The sequence below is a fragment of the Lepus europaeus genome, chromosome 18, assembly GCF_033115175.1.
Source record: "Lepus europaeus isolate LE1 chromosome 18, mLepTim1.pri, whole genome shotgun sequence".
Taxonomy (NCBI): Eukaryota; Metazoa; Chordata; class Mammalia; order Lagomorpha; family Leporidae; genus Lepus; species Lepus europaeus.
The window spans coordinates 24,021,352-24,040,661 of NC_084844.1; the positions used below are offsets into that span (position 1 = coordinate 24,021,352).

Sequence of the window (19,310 nt, forward strand, 5' to 3'; positions counted from 1 at the left end):
TATTGGTTTTAAACTTCTGGTAGCTATCAGATCACATTTAAGTTTCTATTTGTAAAGATTATTTATTTGAAAGAGTCACAGAGAGAGAGAGACCGAGAGAGAGATCCTCCATCTACTGGTTCACTCTCCAAATGGCCACAATGGCCAGGGCTGGGCCAGGCTGAAGCCTGGAGCCAGGAGCTTCTTCTGCATCTCCCACATGGATGCAGAGACCCAAGCACTTGGGCCATCTTCTGCTGCTTTTGCAGGCACATTAGCAGGAAGCTGGATCAGAAGTGGAGCAGCCAGGACGCATATGGGATGCTAGCGCTGCAGACAGCGGCTTAACCTGCTCTGCTACAGTGCTGGTCCTCACAATACTTCCTCTTAACTACCTTTCACTTCCAAGCCAACTGAACTGCTGCTCTTTCCCCTTTCGTGGTTAACCCCAGGATGTAATTCTGCAGTGGTAAGGAGAGCTGCAGGCCAGGGGCCATAAAGCTCAGGGTGACAGACAGAGATCTGGAGGGGTGTTTCCAGAGTCGGCTGGGGAGGAAAAGCAACCCAACTGACGCAGTGCCGTGTCGGCGCAGCAGTGTGCAGCTTGCTCCAGCAGGTTCTGCTTCTACTCCCTGGCTCAAGAGGTGCTTGGAGCCCAGCCTGGGCTCCAGACGGTTGGACTGCAAGGTCATAACAACTGCCCCGGGGGGGGGGGGGATGATTAAGGAGTGCTCAGCTGGTTCCCGTTGTGTTTCTTCCTACTGTCCCTGTTGCAATGTCTATCCCTCTTCCTCACAGCAGAGGGTGTCTGAGGGGCTCGTACCAGTTGTAACGGAGCCAGCTTGAGCCTGGGGGAGCCTCCTGGGAGAGCCCCTGAGCCCCTGCCTGCTTCCCGGCAGCCAGCAGCTGCCTCAGCTTGTGTTTCCACCAGCACCATAGTCTGAGAAGTAGAAACCTTAAAGGTGGTTTGGTCCAACACCCACCCCACCTTGAAATCTCATCTCCAGCAGAGTTACACGTCTGGCCTCCGAGATTCCAGAGAAAGGAGAACATTACCTCAAAAGCAACTGATTCCAGCTTTTGAAAGTTCCCCCTTTTCATTAAGCTGAAATCCCCCTTGACAGAGCCTTGCGGAAGGCTTGGTTGCTGCTCTTTGAACCAAGGGTGGGACAAACACCCTGGTTGACATTCCCACTCTCTCCTAGCCACAACTGTTTCTGCTGTCCTTGGAAGAAACTGCAGTTGAAAATCCCCCTTTCAGATCGGAACCTGACGCTCCGGATGTGGCCCAAGCGTGCAGATACACCAGGGCTGTGATTTTTCTTGTCTTGTGATTGAACTTTTAGAAATGCAACCCAACTTTGCAGTGTCTAGATTCTGCTGGCTCCCGCTGAGCTTTGAGTCAAAACCACAGGCTTTTGGAGCTATCCAGCTCTTTTCCTGTCCTGCATGTGATTTTTTAACCTAAGTGCAGGATTTACTAAACCGTCAGCCACCATTTCTTGATTCCCCACTGTCTGCCAGGTGTTAGGCTCCACAGATTTGCATGGAGGTTCGTGAAGTCTCCCAGAAAGCCTGTGTGAGTGCCATTACCTGATTTGCCTACAGGTGGTGCAGTGGGGCTGAGAGGGGAACCCTCCCAGCCCCACTCCCCGGTCTCACTAAGGAAGGGCTCTGGCAGAATTTGCTTTCAGTATGGAGCCTCAGGCTCTTTTGTACCTGCCAGTTTTAAGGGTCCCTTAATGAGTACACCATTCTGTTTACATCCATCAGTTTTGTGAGACGTTTGAGATTGACCTGCCTTCCAGCCATTTGCACTGTCTCCTAGACTTAGGTGGTGAGGAGGTTACTCCAAGGTCTGTGGGGCACAGAACCATTTTAAAGAATGAAATTGAGTGGAAAAAATATCGAAGTCCACTGTGTGTGATGAGGGGAACTTTTTGGGGAAACTGTTGCATGAGCACTGGACAAGAATCTGGTATGTGTGTTTGTGTGTGTGAAGCACACCGTGTGAGTGTAGTCTTGATGTAAATTGCTTTTGTAACTGTGGTTCATGGTCTGATAGTTTGAACAGTATAAAGGAAAATGCTTTTGAATTAACTTAGGTCATTTTCATCTAAAATGTTACAGCTTGGTTTTGTGTGAACATAAATCCGTGATTCAACTCATTCATCCAGCTCCTAGAGCTAAAGTTAACAAGTGACCACAGGTGGCCTGTGTTGTGGCGCAGCCCACCGCCTGCAATGCCAGCACCCACACTGGAGTGCCAGTACGTGTCCTGGCTGCTATGCTGCCTTTTTTTTTGTAAATTAAGATTTATATATTTATTTGAAAGGCAGAGTTACAGAGAGGCAGAGGCAAGGGGGGAGGGGGCTTCTATCCACTGGTTCATTCCCCAAATGGCTGCAACAGTCAGAGCTGGGCTGGTCTGAAGCTAGGAGCCAGGAGTTTCTTCCAGGTCTCCTACGTGGGTGCAGGGGCCCAAGCACTTGAGCCATCCACTGCTTTCCCAGGTACATAACCAGGTAGCTGGATCAGAAGTGGAACAGCTGGGACTCAAACTGGTACCCATGTGGGAGGCTGACTTTACAGGCAGCAGCTTTACCCACTACGCCATAATGCCGGCCCCTGCTCTGCTTTTGATCCAGCTTCCTGCTGATATGCTTGGGAAGACAGCAAATGATGGCTCAAGTGCTTGAGCCCCTGACACCCACGTAGGAGACCTGGATGGAGTTCCCAGCTCCTTGCTTCAGGCTTTCCCAGCCCTGGCTATTGTGGCTTTTGGGGAGTGAAACAGTGGATGGGAGATTCTTTCTCTCTCTCTTTCTCTGTCTCTCTCTCTTTCTGATACTCTGCCTTTCAAATAAATAAATAAATAATCTTTTTTAAAATGACTACAAAAAGATCTAAATCAACAGTACCATTCTGGGAGGATGATGCTTGACCTCAGGTTGTTGCTTTCCAAAGAAGCGTGATGCAGACCCTGTGTTGTGCACGCCTGCCCTACACTAATGCCAGGAGAGACAGTCCTCCCTCTGCTCCTGAAGAGACGGCGCCCTTCACTGTCACAGATGCAGCGTGAGTCAGATGTGCAGGTGCACTTGCAACCACACACGGACCCTGAGAGGTGCAGGACTTGCCGAGCCGCACTCATCCAGTGACATAGCACACTTGGTCTTTTTTTTTTTTTTTTTTTTTTTGCTATTTATTTTTAAAGTTTTTTATGGGGCAAATGGGTCAAGTATTTATTTTTTCAAATATTTATTTATTTGAAAGGCAAAGTTACAGAGAGAGGGACAGACAGAGATACCTTCCACCTGCTGAATAGCCCCAGCCGTCAAGGCTGAGCCAGGCCAAAGTCAGAAGCCTTGGGACTCGTCTGGGCTTCCCATGTGGGTGCAGGGTTGGACCATCCTCTGCTGCTTTTCCAGGGGCATCAGAAGGGAGCGGGACTGGAAGTAGAACAGCCGGGACTTGAACCGGGGCCCTTGTGGGATGTGGGCATTGTAGGCAGTGGCTCAACCTGCTGCATCACAATGCTGGCCCCCCAAGTGTATTTCTTTATCTGTCTACTTACTTTAAGTTTTATTTACCTAGGGGCCAGCATCGTGGTACAGCAGGTTAAGCTGCTGTGACGCTAGCATCCCATATGAATGCCGGTTTGAGTTTCATCTGCACCACTTCTGATCTCCCTGCTAATGTTCCTGGAAAAGCAGCAGAAGATGACCCAAAAGCTTGGGAGACCTGGATGGCATTCCAGGTGCCTAGCTTTGGCCTGGTGTAGCATTGGCCATTGTGGCCATTTAGGGAATGAACTAGGGGATGGAAGAAGCTCTTTTCTCTTTTTCTCTCTTTCTCTCTCTAACTCTATCTTTCAAATAAACAAATAAATCTTTTTTTAAAAAAGATTTTATTTATTTATCTGAGAGGCAGAGTTATAGACAGAGAGAGGGAGAGAAAGAAAGGTCTTCCTTCCGTTGGTTCACTCCCCAAATGGCCACAGTGGCCGGAGCTGCACCGATCTGAAGCCAGGAGCCAGGTACTTCTTCCCAGTCTTCCATGCGGGTGCATGGGCTGAAGCACTTGGGCCATCTTCTACTGCTTTCCCAGGCCACAGTAGAGAGCTGGATTGGAAGAGGAGCAGCCAGGACTAGAACCGGCGCCCATATAGGATGCCAGCGCCGTAGGTGGAGGATTAACCACCAGCCCCAAACAAATAAATCTTTAACAAAAATAATAAATAGTTTTATTTACTTGGGAGGCAGAGAAACAGATCTCCCATCTGCTGGTTTACTCCACAGATGCTCGCGATGACCAGGGCTAGGCAGAAGCCAAAGTTGGAAGCCAGGAACTTAGTCTGGGTTTCCCATATGGGTGGCAAGGATGCCATTACTTGAGCCATCAGTGCTGCCTCCCAGGATGAGCATCAGCGGGAAGCTGGAGGTGGTTGTTGAACCCAGACACTCTTGTGTGAGATGCAGGCATCTTAATAGCTAAGCCAAAGACCCACCCTAACTTTTTTTTTTTTTTAATGATTTATGTATTTGAAAGAGTGACGGAGAAAGAGAAATATTCCATCTTCTGGTTCACTCCCCCAAAATAGCTGTAACAACTGGGGCTGGGCCAGGCTGCAGCCAGGAGACTGGAATTCCATCCAGGTCTCCCTTGTTGGTGGCAGGAACCCAACTATTTGGGCACATTAGCAGGAAGCTGGCTCGGAGGCAGAGCAGCCAGGTGTTGAACCCAAGGACTCTAATGTGGAATATGGGTGTTCTAGTTCTAAGCATGGCTTTACCCACTGTGCCACAACACCTGCCCCATGTCTTTTTTTGACTTCATTGTATTTAAAGATTTATTTTATTTATTTGAAAGGCCGAGTTAGGGAGTCAGAGAATCTTCATTCACTAGTTCACTCCTCAAATGGTAGCAGCCCCAGCTGAAGCCAGGAGTCTGGAACTCCATATGGGGTCTCCCGCACGGGTGGCAGGGACTCAAGTACTGGGCCATCTTCTACTGCCTTCGCAGGTACATTAGCAGAGAGCTGGATCCAAAGTAGAGCAACCATGACTGGAACCAGCACTCAGAGGGAATGCCAACATCATAGGCGGTGATTTTATTTATTTTCATCTCCTTGAAAGGCAGAGCAACAGAGAGGTATCTTCCATATTCTGGTTCATTCCCCAAATGCCTACAGCAGGCACCGCATGGCTAGGTCCACCGAAGGTAGGAGCTCAAAACTCCAGCTGGGTCTCCCAGGGGGGTGGCAGATGCCCAAGTACCTGAGCCATCATCTGTTGTCCCCTAGGCGCATTAGCAGGGAGCCAGATGGGAAGTGAGAGTAGCCAGGACTTGAACTGGCGCTCTGATAGGAGAAGTGGAGGTCCCAAGTAGTAACTTAACCTGCTGTAGCAGAATGCCAGCCCCTGTTCACTTTTTTTTTTTTTTTTAAGATTTTATTTACTTACTTGAGAGGCAGAGTTTCGGCGGAGGGGGGGAGACAAAAGTCCTCCATCCGCTGGTTCGCTCCCCAAATGTCCGCAATGACCAGAGCTGGGCTTATCCCAGGCCAAGAGCCAGGAGCTTCTGGAGCTCCATCACTTGGGCCGTCTTCCACTGTTTTCCCAGGCCATAAGCAGAAAGCTGGATTGGAAGCAGAGCAGCTTCTTATGGGATGCTGGCGCCGCTGGTGGAGGCTCAGCCTGCTGTGCCACAGTGCCAGTCCCTCCTGTTTACTGTTTAAAAAGATCCTTATCACAGTGAAGACTCAAGAACAAAAATGCCTCTGAGGAGATGCTTGTGGCCCCTGGGCCTGGGACCTCCCTCATGTATGAGGTTGACCCAAGTCCTCAGCACTTAGGTGGAGTCATGTTCAGCTTGGCCCCCAAGACCAGACTGTCATTCTGCCACTTTCTTTCCCTTCTTGTTCACAAGAACATTCTGAGCACTTTAGTCAGATGCCTTGTTGAAAACTTTGTAGGAAAGGTTTGCTTGGCCAGCGCCGTGGCTCAATAGGCTAGTCCTCCGCCTGCGGCGCCGGCACACCAGGTTCTAGTCCCGGTCGGGCGCCGGATTCTATCCCGGTTGCTCCTCTTCCAGTCCAGCTCTCTGCTGTGGCCCAGGAAGGCAGTGGAGGATGGCCCAAGTGCTCGGGCCCTGCACCCCATGGGAGACCAGGAGAAGCACCTGGCTCCTGCCTTTGGATCAGCGCGGCAGCCATTGGAGGGTGAACCAACGAACCAACGGCAAAGGAAGACCTTTCTCTCTGTCTCTCTCTCTCTCTGTCCACTCTGCCTGTAAAAAAAAAAAAAAAAAAAAAAAAAGGTTTGCTTGGCGTGACCTGGGTTCTGCCACACGTGCCTGTTCCTTGTGGTCCCTCCTTGGCCGAGGATCAGTGGCTGTACATGCACACACAGTGCGGGGCTGTAGTCTCCTGCTGAGTGCCGTTTGCATGGACTTGGGGCCTGATGTCCATGGAGGTCCCCGGGTGCCTTCTTAGCTCATCACTCGTCCTGGGCTTCCCCCTTTCTTTACCTTTTCCCATTTAAGGATCGTTCTCCCAAAGAGGGCAGCTAGAGGCCAGCCGGAACCGGAATGGTTCTGCCGTCTCCTTGACATCTGTCCTCTTCTTACCAAATGCCCAGCAGGGGCTCCGTGCCTTTTTGTCTTGTTGAGCCTTGTCTCTGTACTTCCTGAAACCTTCTCTCAGAGGCTCAGGATGCAAGTCTGCCTCTCTGTCCCGTGTTGGTTTCCTTGGTGATTCATGAGCTCCATGGTGGCATGGATTCTTCCATTGAAGTTCTCATGACTTCTGGTCAAGATTCTCTTCATTACCTCCTCAACCTCCTCTGTTTATTTACTTTTTAAGAAGTTCTTTGATTTATTTGAAAGGCAGGATGACAGACAGAGGGTGAGAGGTCTCCCATCCACTGGTTCACTCCCCAGGTGGCTGCTGTGGTTGGTCTGGCCCAGGAGCCAGGAACTGCATCTGGGTCTCCGACGTGGGCAGCAGGGGCCAAGCACCTGGGCCATCCTCGCTGCTTTCCCAGGCGCATTAGCAGGGAGCTGGATAGGAAGTAGAGCAGCCAGCATTCAAACTGCTCTCTGATAAGGAACACTGGTGTCACAGGCAATAGCTTAACCTGGTGGCCCCAAAACCTCCTTTATTTTTGTTTAAAGTATAATATAGTATGGTCATTGTGGGGAAATGAGAAAATACTGAAAAACAAGGAGAAGAATTGTCAAGCAAAATTCTGCCACCAAGAAATTATGGCTTTTAACACTTTAGCTTTCTTAAAGATTTTTCATTTGGCTGTGCTTTTATGGAGATAGATACATATTTAAACAAAACAGAATTGATTGTATTTTAGCCACCTCTGTGCTCAGATGTTAGCTCTTTTCAGTCTTGGTGATCCTCATGGGGCCACCCTGCTGCCCAAGTATAAGTTCACTTAAGAGAAATCACCCATGTGCCAGTTACCTGGGGCCCTTGTGTCTGTGGTAAAGGCTGAGCAGGACGCTCCCGAGACTTCAGAGGCCAGCGGGGTTTCCTCCTCGCCAGAGTCCTGGCCCGGCCAGGTAGAAGCTGCTGCAGGAGCGAGCAGGAAGCTTGGTCCGCGCGAGAGGATTAGCGGGGCGCCTGCGCAGTACTGAGGGCTCTGGTCCAGCCGGGCGAGGCAGCAGCGCCACCATTGAGAGCGCCATCATGTGGCATGGCTTGGTACTGAAGAGTTAGTCTTAGGCATCCGCTGATTATTCAGGCTCTGTGGTGGCTAAGGGGACAGGGAAGGGGAGGTGGGCCCAGCCGTCCTCATGGTGACAGAGACATGGAGCTGCCCCCTCAGGTGGGAGTGCAGGGAAGGGTCCCTGACTTCTGCTGGAGAAGCAGCGATGCACGGCATGAAGATCTGAGGCACGGGGGCTTGGGTTCCTTTTGGACCTGTTGGGCCTCATTCCATCTCTTTCCTTCCAACAGATCCACAGACCAGCATGGCTGCCACTGCCGCTGTCAGTCCCAGTGACTACCTGCAGCCTGCTGCCTCCACCACCCAGGCGAGTGCACTGAGCCCCAAGGTGGGGGCTGGCAGCGGGGGGGTGTAGAGCAGTGGGCGCCGACACCTGCAGAACCTTGTTCCCCCTCTGAGGACCCTAGGACACGGGCCCAGGGAGGCTCAGTTATCCATACTTTCTGAACTGAGAAACCGTGGCCATTTACCAGAGGTGCCATAGTTGGGATATTTGTGGTGGAACACACTTAACTCAATCAAACTGGGTGTTCCTTCCACCAGACCCCTGCCCGTGAGGGACTCACGGGCTGTCTCGCTGTAGCCCCAAAAGACAGCCCTCCCTGATATATAAAGCCGAATGCACCACGCCAAAGAAAACACTGCCTGTGGCCCTCTCATTCCCCCTCCTCCCCTCCCGCAGTCGTCCCTCAGGGTCTGCTCAGTCCATGTGGTGGACTCAGCTCCATCGGAGACACGCTCCCTTGTTAGGCACAGACTATGGGGTGTAAGAGGTCAGCTCATGCTGTTAACTCACCCCGTCCATGGGCAGCCTCTGGGGAGTTCCTTCCTGAGAAAGACGCCACCCACCTTTGCTGTCTTACCTAACAGAGAAACCAGCAGCAGAGGGAGCCAGGAGCCCTGAAGGAGGGGGACCAGCAGGTGCCTGCCCCAGAGTGTAGAGGGCTGCCCAGAGCAGGGGACCTTGAAGGGCAGAGGGGCTGTGACCAAGGGGCCTTCCTGTCTCACTCCTTTTGTCTGCTGGACTCTTGCAGGACTCCCAGCCATCGCCCTTAGCCCTGCTTGCTGCAACATGTAGCAAAATCGGCCCCCCAGCTGTTGAAGCCGCCGTGACGCCTCCTGCTCCCCCGCAGCCCACACCAAGGAAACTGGTCCCCATCAAACCTGCCCCTCTCCCCCTCAGTCCGGGCAAGAATAGCTTTGGGATCTTGTCCTCCAAAGGAAATATTCTTCAGATTCAGGGGTCGCAGCTGAGCACCTCCTATCCTGGAGGGCAGCTGGTGTTTGCTATCCAGAATCCCACGGTGATCAACAAAGGGAGCCGATCGAATGCCAGCGTCCAGTACCAGGCAGTCCCTCAGATTCAGACGAGCAGTTCCCAGACCATCCAGGTGCAGCCCAATCTCACCAACCAGATCCAGATCATCCCTGGCACCAACCAAGCCATCATCACTCCCTCACCGTCCAGTCACAAGCCGGTGCCCATCAAGCCAGCCCCTGTCCAGAAGTCCAGTGGCGCCACCACCCCGGTGCAGAGTGGGGCCAGTATGGTGAAGCTGACAGGTGGGGGCGGCAACGTGACGCTCACCCTGCCAGTCAACAGCCTTGTGAATGCCAGTGACACTGGGGCCCCTGCTCAGCTCCTCGCCGAAAGTCCCCCCGCCCCCCTGTCTAAGACTAACAAGAAAGCCAGGAAGAAGAGCCTTCCCGCCTCCCAGCCACCCGTGGCTGTGGCTGAGCAGGTGGAGACGGTGCTGATCGAGACGACCGCAGACAACATCATCCAGGCAGGAAACAACCTGCTTATTGTTCAGAGCCCTAGCGGGGGCCAGCCAGCCGTGGTCCAGCAGGTCCAGGTGGTGCCCCCAAAGGCCGAGCAGCAGCAGGTGGTGCAGATCCCCCAGCAGGCTCTGCGGGTGGTGCAGGCCGCATCTGCCACACTCCCCACCGTCCCCCAGAAGCCCTCCCAGAACTTTCAGATCCAGACAACTGAGTCGACGCCTACTCAGGTACCACACGCCCTCTGCACCTGCCTCCCTCTTCTTTGGGTCCCCCTTGGCTTGCTTTTGAAGATGGTGCTGATCGTCTTGAGATCTGATCTGAGAGTCAGGAGTAGGATTCTTTGGAGCAGCAGTGGGTGGCCATTTCTGCCGACAGATGGGCTCCCTTCAGTTCACAGGGCTTATCTCTGCAAATCGGATGAAAGCAGGCATACTCTGGTCCTTTTTCTTTATGGGTGTCTTTTTGGGGGGATGGGTAGGGGACAGATAGATACTTGTTAATAGTTCATTTTTTATTATAGGATTACATACTTAGAACAGTAGCAAGAATGAACAAATTCAACAAGAACCATAGCATTTAATGTAAGAAAATGAACAAGGGAAAGGTTTAACTTCAAACCCCACACTTTGTCCCTTTTCCACCTTGCTCAGTGTCTTTATATGGGCATATGCTCATCGCTGAAATGGGGGATAACATTTATCTTATTTTTACTATTAAAAAAACAGCTGTTGCCACTGAGGAATGTATGTGGTATATAGTTGGATACAGACAAAATTGAATGAATGACAGTGGGAAGTTGTATGACTCCTGGCTGGAGAAGTGCCCTTGAATTTGAACTATGGATATGGAAATCATTCAGGAAGAAATCAGGTCTGCCTTAAAATGCTCCCTTTGCTGGCATGTATTGCCGGGTGATTTTTTTTTTTAAATTATTTATTTGTCTCAATATCTGTGAGGTCCCATTATCAGGCCTACCTTCAAAGTGGAGAACTGAGGTGATACCCACTCAGGTGCATGTCCACAGCAGTGGCTCCCCTCCCTTCCGTGAGGTTCCATATCTTCAGACTGACCGAGGCAAAACAGAAACTAAGGAAGTACTAGCATATGCAGAAAGATTTAGGTCTAATGATTACATTAAAGTAGTCCAATGTGCTGGTTGTTACATGTTAGCTGTGTATCTGGGCTGTTTCCAGTCTTGTTGCTAATTCCCAGAAATGCATAAAGGAAATGCACATTTTATTAAAAATGGATTATATTCTTGTATCAGAGGTTGGCAGTCTGGCCTTCAGGTCAGATCTGGCCTGCCCACTTGTTTCTGGAAATGACGTGTGACTGGAACACACACATCTGTGGTGTGTTAGCAGAGCTGAGGCAGACTATGTGGCTGCCAGCCCTAAAATATTTACTATTTGGTTCTTACCAGAAAACCTGGTTGACCTTTCAAATATAATTTTTTTTCTTTTTAAAACTTATTTATTTGAAAGGCAGAATGACACAGAGAGAGGGAGAGACTGAGAGATCTTCTCTTCACTGGTTCACTGCCCAAATGCCCAAAAGAGCTGGGGCTGGACCAGACTGAAGTCAGGAGCCAGAAACTCCATCCAGGTCTCCCATGTTAGAGGCAGGACCCCAAGTACTTGACTATCATCCATTGCCTTCCAAGGCACATTAGCAGGAAGCTGGATTGGAAGTGGAGTAGTCGGGACGTGAATTGGTACTCTGACATGGGATGCCAGTGTCAAGAGGTGGCTTAACTTACACTGTGTCATAACGGTGGCCTCTCAAACACAATTTTTAAAAAATCAGATACAAAATAATAATCATTTGAAAAATGGACAAACACCAGAAAACCAGGAATGAGATTTGTGTATTTATTAAGAGATGACCTGGGGCTGGTGCTGTGGTGTAGCAGGTAAAGCCACCGCCTGCAGTGCCAGAATCCCATATGGGCACCAGTTCAAGTTCCAGCTGCTCCTTTTCTGATCCAGCTCTCTGCCATAGCCTGGGAAAGCAGTGGAAGATGGCCCAAGTCCTTGGGCCCCTGCACCCACGTGGGAGACCCAGAGGAAGCTCCTGGCTCCTGGCTTCGGATCAGCGCATCTCCAGCCACCGCAGCCACTTGTAAAGTGAACCATCGGATGGAAGACCTCTCTCTCTCTCTCTCTCTCTCTCTCTCTCTACCTCTGCCTTTCAAATAAATAAATAAATCTAAAAAAAAAAAAAGATGACCTGAGGTTTGTTTGCTGGCTTTTGACTGAGAAACACAGCCCTAAATAATGCAGGAATTAAAAATAAACCACGATTAGAATCACAGCTGGGTTTTTTTCTTCAAAGAACTGAGTCATTTTGGGCATGAACTGCCAGCCGGATCCCCTGTGCTTTCCAGATGTGTAATGCTATAGGAGGGCAGTCACCTGCAGAGCACAGCCTGCAGCCCCAGGGACTCAGCACGAGCGAGACACCTCCCTGCTGAGCCTCCCTCTTCCCCAGGAGTCCCCCACTGTGACGGCTCCATCTGGTGGATCAGAAGCTCTGCCTCAGGCCTTGCGTGACTCTCATGACTGACACTGTAGGGCTGGACCAGTCAGTTATTCTGTAGACGCTCCTCTGTAGGTCTGTGTGACAGATTCTCACAGGTAGAAGCAAGTTGTGCACTTTTCTGTGGAACTGTCGCAGAATTGATGCTGTATTCTCCTAAAAGCTGGTGCAGGATTTCAGTTTGTCCCAGTACTAGTGTCTAATGGACAGAATTATAACAATTTTTTATTTATTTAAAAGGCAGAGTTAACAGAGAAAGAGGGAGAGACAGAGAAAGATATCACCTCCATCCACAGGTTCACTCCCCAGATGGCCCCAGTGGCCAGGGCTGAGCCGGGTCTCCTGTGTGGGTGGCAGGGGCCTAAGCACTTGAGCCATCTTCCACTGGTTTTTCCCAGGTCATTAGCAGGGAATGGGATAGGAAGTGGACCATATTGGATACTGGTGTCACAGGTGGCAGGTTTACTCACTATACTGCGATGCCGGCCCCCAAATTAAAACAGTTTAAATTTTAAAGTATATTTATATTATTTATTTGAAAGTCAGAATTACACAGAGGAAGAGACAGAAAGATCATCTATCCACTGGTTCACTCCGCAAGTGGCCGCAATTGCTGGGGCTGGGCCAGGCCGAAGCCAGCAGCCAGGAGCTTCTTATGAGTCTCCCATATGGATGCAGGGGCCCAAGCACTTGGGCCATCCTCCACTGCTTTCCCAGACACATCAGCAGGGAGCTGGATCAGAAGTGGAGCAGCCGTGAGTCTGCTGGTGCCCATATGGGATGCTGGCACTGCAAGCAGCAGCTTTACCCACTACACCACAGTGCTGGCCCCAGTTTAATGATTCTAATTGGCTTTATTTTTGATTCTAGAATATGACAACACTTCATTCCATAAAAATAGAGTAAGTGTTCAACCAGTTGAGCAGAAGAGATTGGTTTTATAGACAGAAAAGGATTGACGAAAGCAGAAACAAAGAGAGTGGGCTGGTCATCTCAGAGTTACTTTCTTTGTATACAGCAACAGAGAGACAACAGGAATCTGACCAGCTGGCTAGCATCAGGTCACTTTTCTTGTGTAAAGGCTAAGGCAAGGAAGGGGCACTTCTTTATGCTGACTGAAACTGACCTGTTGAGGAAGTTCTGCTGTCTTCACTCTAATCCTGATTCCTCGTTAACTCAGATCAGCAGCTTGGTGCTGGGGAACCTGAGCGTGAGTGACCCCATCCTGAGTTCTAGTCTGGTCTGCTGGGGCCTCGTGCAGGAGCTCAGTCCTGAACAGCGGCCTCCCGTGATGTGTAGTGACAGTGGTGCCTGACACATCTCTGTGCCTTAAGGATACTTTTCCCCTTTTGTCATGAGTCTTTTCAAAAATATTTATTTAGGCCGGCGCCGTGGCTTAACAGGCTAATCCTCCGCCTTGCGGCGCCGGCACACCGGATTCTGTCCCGGTTGCCCCTCTTCCAGGCCAGCTCTCTGCTGTGGCCAGAGAGTACGGTGAAGGATGGCCCAAGTCCTTGGGCCCTGCACCCCATGGGAGACCAGGGGAAGCACTGGCTCCTGGCTTCGGATCAGCGAGATGCGCCGGCCGCAGCGGCCATTGGAGGGTGAACCAACGGCAAAAAGGAAGACCTTTCTCTCTGTCTCTCTCTCATTCACTATCCATTCTATCCAAAAAAAAAAAAAAAAAAATTTTTTTTATTTATTCGAAGGGCAGAATGAGAGAGAGAAAGAGAGTGAGATTTTCCATCTGCTAGTTCACTCCCCAAATTGCCACAACGGCTGGAGCTGAGCCCATCCGGAGCCAGGAGCTTCTTCCAGGTCTCCCACAAGGGAGCAGGGGCCCAAGGACTTATGCCATCTTCTACTGCTTTCCCAGACCATAGCAGAGAGCTGGACCAGAAGTGGAATAGCCGAAAATTGAACCAGTGCCCGTATGGGATGCCGGCACTGCAGGCCAGGGCTTTAACCTGCTGTGCTACAGCGCCATCACCAATATAACATGTTCTTACATTTACAGAAAAGTCACAAGGAGCACAGATAGTTCCCTAGTTTTCCTCATTGTCAGACATCTCACATTAGCATGGGAATTGTCAAAACTAAGAAACTGTCATTGGCATATTCTTATTAACTAAACTCCAGATCTGATTTGGATTTTGCCAGCTTTTCCATTAATGTCCCCTTTGTATTCCAAGATGGAATTCAGGTTCCACATTGCACTTAGCCGTCTGGACTCTCTAGGCCTCCCTGTTTGTGGGCATTTCTCAATATTTGCTTGTTCCCTGAGGTATCCTGTAGACTGTCATCTGATCCGGATTTGCCTGGGGTTACGGGCGTTGGGAAAGAAGGCCAGAGGCAAAATGTGCCTCCCGTTAACCTTTGTCACTTGGTTCAGGTGCTGTTTGCCAGGTTTCTTCCCTGGTGCCACTGCTTTTCCCTTTTTGTGTTGTTTGGGAGTGAATCTAGCCCACCTGCAGGGTAAGAAGTAAGCCCTACCTTCAGGAAGGGGGATGTGCACAGTATTAGGAGTGCTTCCGTAAGGAAGACATGTCTCCCCCGCTTACTTAGCCATTCGGTTGTTTATTTCATATCACTCTGCAGTCGTGTATATTTGTTTTATACTTCGGGTTAGATAAGCCAATACTACCTTTTTTTTTTTTTTTTTCTTCTTAACTTAAAAGGCTGACAGAGAGATCTTCCAACCCCTAGTTCATTCCCTAAACATCTCCAATAGCTGAAGCTGGGCCAGGCCAAATCCAGGAGCTGGAGGCTCAATTCAGGTCTCCCACATAGGTGACAGGGACCCAAGCACTTGTCACCTGCTGCCTCTCAGGGCATGCATCAGCTAGGAGCTAGAATCAGGAATAGAGTCCGGGACTCAAGTCCAGGCGTTCTGACATCAGATGATGGAGATCTAAACAGGGTCTTAACTGCTGTGCCAAATGTGTGACCTTCAGCCCCACCCCTCTTTTGTTCCAGCTTTGGCCACTGGGAGCTCTTTCAGTTTGGCGTCTGTATCCCTTGAAACGTCCCCATGCTCAAAAATCAGCTGTGCGTGATACTCATGCCGTAGGACTTCTCCTTTTAAAGTATTCAGTTCAGTGGTTTTCAGCATACCCACAGAGTTGTGTAACTTCAGAACAGTCTCATCACTCCCCAAAAACCATATCCCCATCTCCCCCTCCCCTGTCAGCCCTGGTTCATGTTCTGCCTCTCTGTGGCCTGGTTGAGGGAGACTGGCTTCTTCCTCTCTTAGCACCACGTTTGCAAGGTCCATCCGTGTTGCAGCAGGCATCAGAACTCATTCCTGGTGTCTGCCCAGCCCTGGCCTTTTTAGTCTCTTAGTGGTCATGGCATTTCTCACTTCTGTCATTCTCTTTTTTCCCCATTTATCTAAGCCAGTGTCGATTCATGGGTTCTTACTTTATTCAAGTTCCCATCATTTTGGTGTTTTTGTTGTGCCAGGTTTGGCCAGGGGGACCCCTTCCCAGCCTGCTCATTGCTAACACAGCCTGCCATCCAGTGAGCATCCCTTCCCTTTCCACAACAGCGGTGTTCTGAGCTCTTCTTGCCCTCAGCCTGGAACCAGCTATCTCCCTAGGGAGCAGGAGATACCAAAAGTCAAGGCCTGTTATGGTGATGGCTGACCAGAGCTCCCTGGCTTTTACAGGCCTCTGCCGGGGCCGACGGCCAGTGCTGGTGTCTGAGCGAGTCCCAGGGCTCAGATCTCCAGAGCCCTGAACAAGGGCAGTGCACCAAAACGGGGACTCGTTTTCCACTCCGCCTTCACTGGCCAGGCAGCTGCCAGGCACGAAGGCTGCATCTCCTGATACCCTGGCTGGCAAATGCAGTATTGCCTCATGAAGTGACTGCTTCTCTGGGGTAGCCATGGGTGTATCTGGGGAGGAGCTTCAAGGACAAGTTGAAGAGCAGCTGTCCTGTGAGACTGGAGAGAGTCCACAGAAGACCCTGGATGGCACAAAGGAAGCCACGGTTCAGGCAGAGGGGCGGCTGCTGAGGTCACCCACAAGCTGGAGAAACTGAAGAGGTGCTTGAAGGAGGAAGAGACACACCCGCTCTGCTCGCCCCGGCGTCCTTGAGAAACAGCTGCAGTGTCCACAGGACGCTGCGGGGATGCACAGAACCCAGAAGGAAGAAACAGAGGCTCCAGGAGGCTCGGGAGGATGGAATGGGAAAGCCAGGGTCTTTCCCCCAAAGCCAAGAGGAAGAAATGTTCTTCCGAGGGGGAAGGTAGTAGTGGTCGCGATGAGCCCAGGCCTCCCCCAGAGGAAGAAACCCACAGCCCAGGAGGGCTCAGTTGACGCTGAAGAAGCGGGAGCAGGATGGTCCCCAGGAAAAAGAGGACAAAGAGGCTGCTGGCAGCGAGACCAGCACTAGGAAAAACAAGCAGCTCCACAGATACAGAGCGTCTGGGAAGACCCAGGTGGACACTCCCCCCCCCCCCCCCCCGGGGCGGGGAGCGGACTGTGCCCCAGGGCAACATTCTCCAACCTCTGTCCTCTATCCCACTGACAACAAATTAAAAAACAAAAAAAAGAGGGCCTGAGTGCCAAGTGAGCTCATGGCCACCAGGGCATTGCTGCTTCCAAGTGGACATAGCTGGGAAGTATATATAAATAAGCATGCAGCTTGCGTGTGTACATGTTAAATGTGGGCACGTGTAGATATATACACTCCACACATGTATATCTATTTCTTTACATACAAGAGGTCTTCAAAAAGTTTGTAGAAAATGTACATTGTGAAAAAGATACGTGTGGGCCAGCGCCGTGGCTTAACAGGCTAAATCCTCTGCTTGCGGCGCCGGCACACCGGGTTCTAGTCCCGGTTGGGGCGCCGGATTCTATCCTGGTTGCCCCTCTTCCAGGCCAGCTCTCTGCTATGGCCCGGGAAGGCAGTGGAGGATGGCCCAAGTCCTTGGGCTCTGCACCCGCATGGGACCAGGAGAAGCGCCTGGCTCCTGCCTTCGGATCAGCGCGATGCGCCAGCCGCAGTGGCCATCAGAGGGTGAACCAACGGCAAAAAGGAAGACCTTTCTCTCTGTCTCTCTCTCTCCCTATCCACTCTGCCTGTCAAAAAAAAAAAAGGAAAAGAAAAGGATATGTGTGGAATACAGATTTTTTGCACCGAAATAAACCTTCAGTTTCTATTTTCCCACAAACTTTTTTTCCCCAGAGTTCAGCTTTCTATTGAAAAGAGATTTAGAAAGACCAGAGCTCATGTCATCATCACCAGACTCCTTGGCTTCTTCTCTCTTTGCTGCTACTCTCTTCTCAGCTGGAGCAGCAGTGGAGGGGCGGGACTTCCTGCTGGGGCCCAGCGGCCGCTGGAACGGGTCCACTGGCCCCACATTGCAGAAGGAGGCTCCCGACATCGACATTGGCCAGGGCCTTTGCAAACAGGCCCAACCAAAAAGGTTCCATGTCTGCACCGGCCACTTTAATGAGGGCATTGATGTTCCCCTCCCTGATGGTCATCTTGGTTGTGCAGGAAGAGAGCAGGATAGTTGCAGGCAAGCTTGGGCACGCAGGCCATGCTGTGGGCGACAGTGGGGCTGAGGCTGCGGCTGGTGCTGTCGGCGCAGTGGTAGTCACTGGATGTAGTGAAGGCCTCACCCCAAAGCAGCCCTAGCTCCTTCTCATACTGAAACCCAGGGAGGGTGCCAGCGGGTGCAGTCTGGCTTTCTCCTTTCCACGTTCATGGCTCCCTTCTCTGACAGGGAGAGACTTCTCCCATTACTCCCATTATCCGTCACACTTCCTTTCTGGATCAGTCCCCCCTGTGTGGCCCCTGCCTCCCACATGGACGCCGCCCTCAGCCCGCTGTGCCAGTTGGTGCCACCATTCCCTTGTGGACACCCTCCTTGCTCTCCTTTCCCTACACAGGTGGTGACATGCTGGGCTTGAAGGCTTTGGATCCATAGTCTCAGGTTTCCTTCCAACAAAGCCAGCCCGCATCCTACTTCCCCTCCTGCTGTGTCCCTGCTGTCCCACCAGCAGTGAGCATGTATTTTTCCATCTTTGCCAAGCTAAATTGAAAGAAAATTACTTCTCAGTAACACGTGGCTCTTAAGGACTAACAGGACGCTATTTTCATTTGTCTGATGGTCATTGATGGTGCACTGACTTCTGATTCTTCAGTTCTGAGACTGGGCGGTTGGTTATGGTTTCCATGCCAGGCAAGTCAGGGTGTGCCAGCACTCAGTGAACACCGTGGCATATTAAGTGTGGCTTTGGGCTGCTTGAGGGAGAGCCTTGGGCTGGCAGAGAAACTCCCAGGTCTCACTTGGGCAAGGAGATCTGCAGGCGCCAGGCGCCCCATCAGTCCCAGAGCGCTGACTTGTTCTCTGTGGCCCTCCCAGGTCTACATCCGCACGCCTTCCGGTGAGGTGCAGACAGTCCTCGTCCAGGACAGCCCCCCAGCAACAGCTGCGGCCACCTCTACCACCGCCTGTAGCAGCCCTGCTTCCCGAACCTCCCATCTGAGCGGGACCAGCAAAAAGCACTCGGCCGCAATTCTCCGAAAAGAGCGTCCCCTGCCAAAGATCGCCCCCGCCGGGAGCATCATCAGCCTGAACGCGGCCCAGCTGGCGGCGGCTGCCCAGGCTATGCAGACCATCAACATCAATGGTGTTCAGGTCCAGGGCGTGCCTGTCACCATCACCAACACTGGCGGTGAGGGAAGGCCCCCTATGGCCAGGGGGCCTGGCATGGGGACCTGTGGGCCAGCCCTGGGTTCCCAGTAATAACAGGATGCTGCTTGTCACTTGCCCGTTCGCTTTCCACTGAAGAGCACGTCCACGTGTGTCTTCCACAGTGCTGTGACGGCTGAAGACCGTGACGGACGAAATAGATGTACCCAGGAAGACCTTCTAAGTAACATGCACATTACTGTTTTTAGAGATGTATTTGAGGGCCGGCGCCGTGGCTCACTTGGCTAATCCTCTGCCTGCGGTGCCGGCATCCCATATGGGCGCCGGGTTCTGGTCCCAGCTGCTCCTCTTCCAGTCCAGCTCTCTGCTGTGGCCCAGGAGGGCAATGGAAGATGGTCCAAGTATTTGGGCCCCTGCACCCACATGGGAGACCAGGAAGAAGCACCTGGCCCGTCTTTGGATCGGTGCAGCGTGCCGGCCATGGCGGCCATATGGGGGGTGAACCAACGGAAGGAGGACCTTTCTCTCTGTCTCTCTCTGTCTAACTCTACCTGTCAAATAAATTTAAAAAAAAAAAAAATGTATTTGAAAGGCAGAAT

The 19,310-nt window shown here is 51.4% G+C and overlaps 1 protein-coding gene, 1 non-coding gene and 1 pseudogene across 4 annotated transcripts in view; 2 read left to right on the forward strand and 1 right to left on the reverse strand.

The window, feature by feature from the left end:
* The window catches only part of SP2 (Sp2 transcription factor), a 34,739-nt gene that overhangs the window by 11,052 nt on the left and 4,377 nt on the right, over nucleotides 1-19,310 (forward strand). For all 3 annotated transcript variants that reach the window (XM_062215842.1, XM_062215841.1, XM_062215843.1), the window contains exons 2-4: nucleotides 7,952-8,028; nucleotides 8,756-9,730; nucleotides 18,421-18,733. In XM_062215842.1, the coding sequence (XP_062071826.1) occupies nucleotides 7,966-8,028; nucleotides 8,756-9,730; nucleotides 18,421-18,733 (1,351 nt within the window). In that variant the 5' untranslated portion in view covers nucleotides 7,952-7,965. The remainder of the gene's footprint in view (nucleotides 1-7,951; nucleotides 8,029-8,755; nucleotides 9,731-18,420; nucleotides 18,734-19,310) is intronic.
* LOC133747408 (small nucleolar RNA SNORD86) lies at nucleotides 15,665-15,751 on the forward strand. Its single transcript, XR_009864360.1, has one exon. It is a non-coding gene; the product is annotated as a small nucleolar RNA SNORD86 (small nucleolar RNA).
* LOC133776775 (large ribosomal subunit protein P1-like) lies at nucleotides 17,206-18,498 on the reverse strand (annotated as a pseudogene).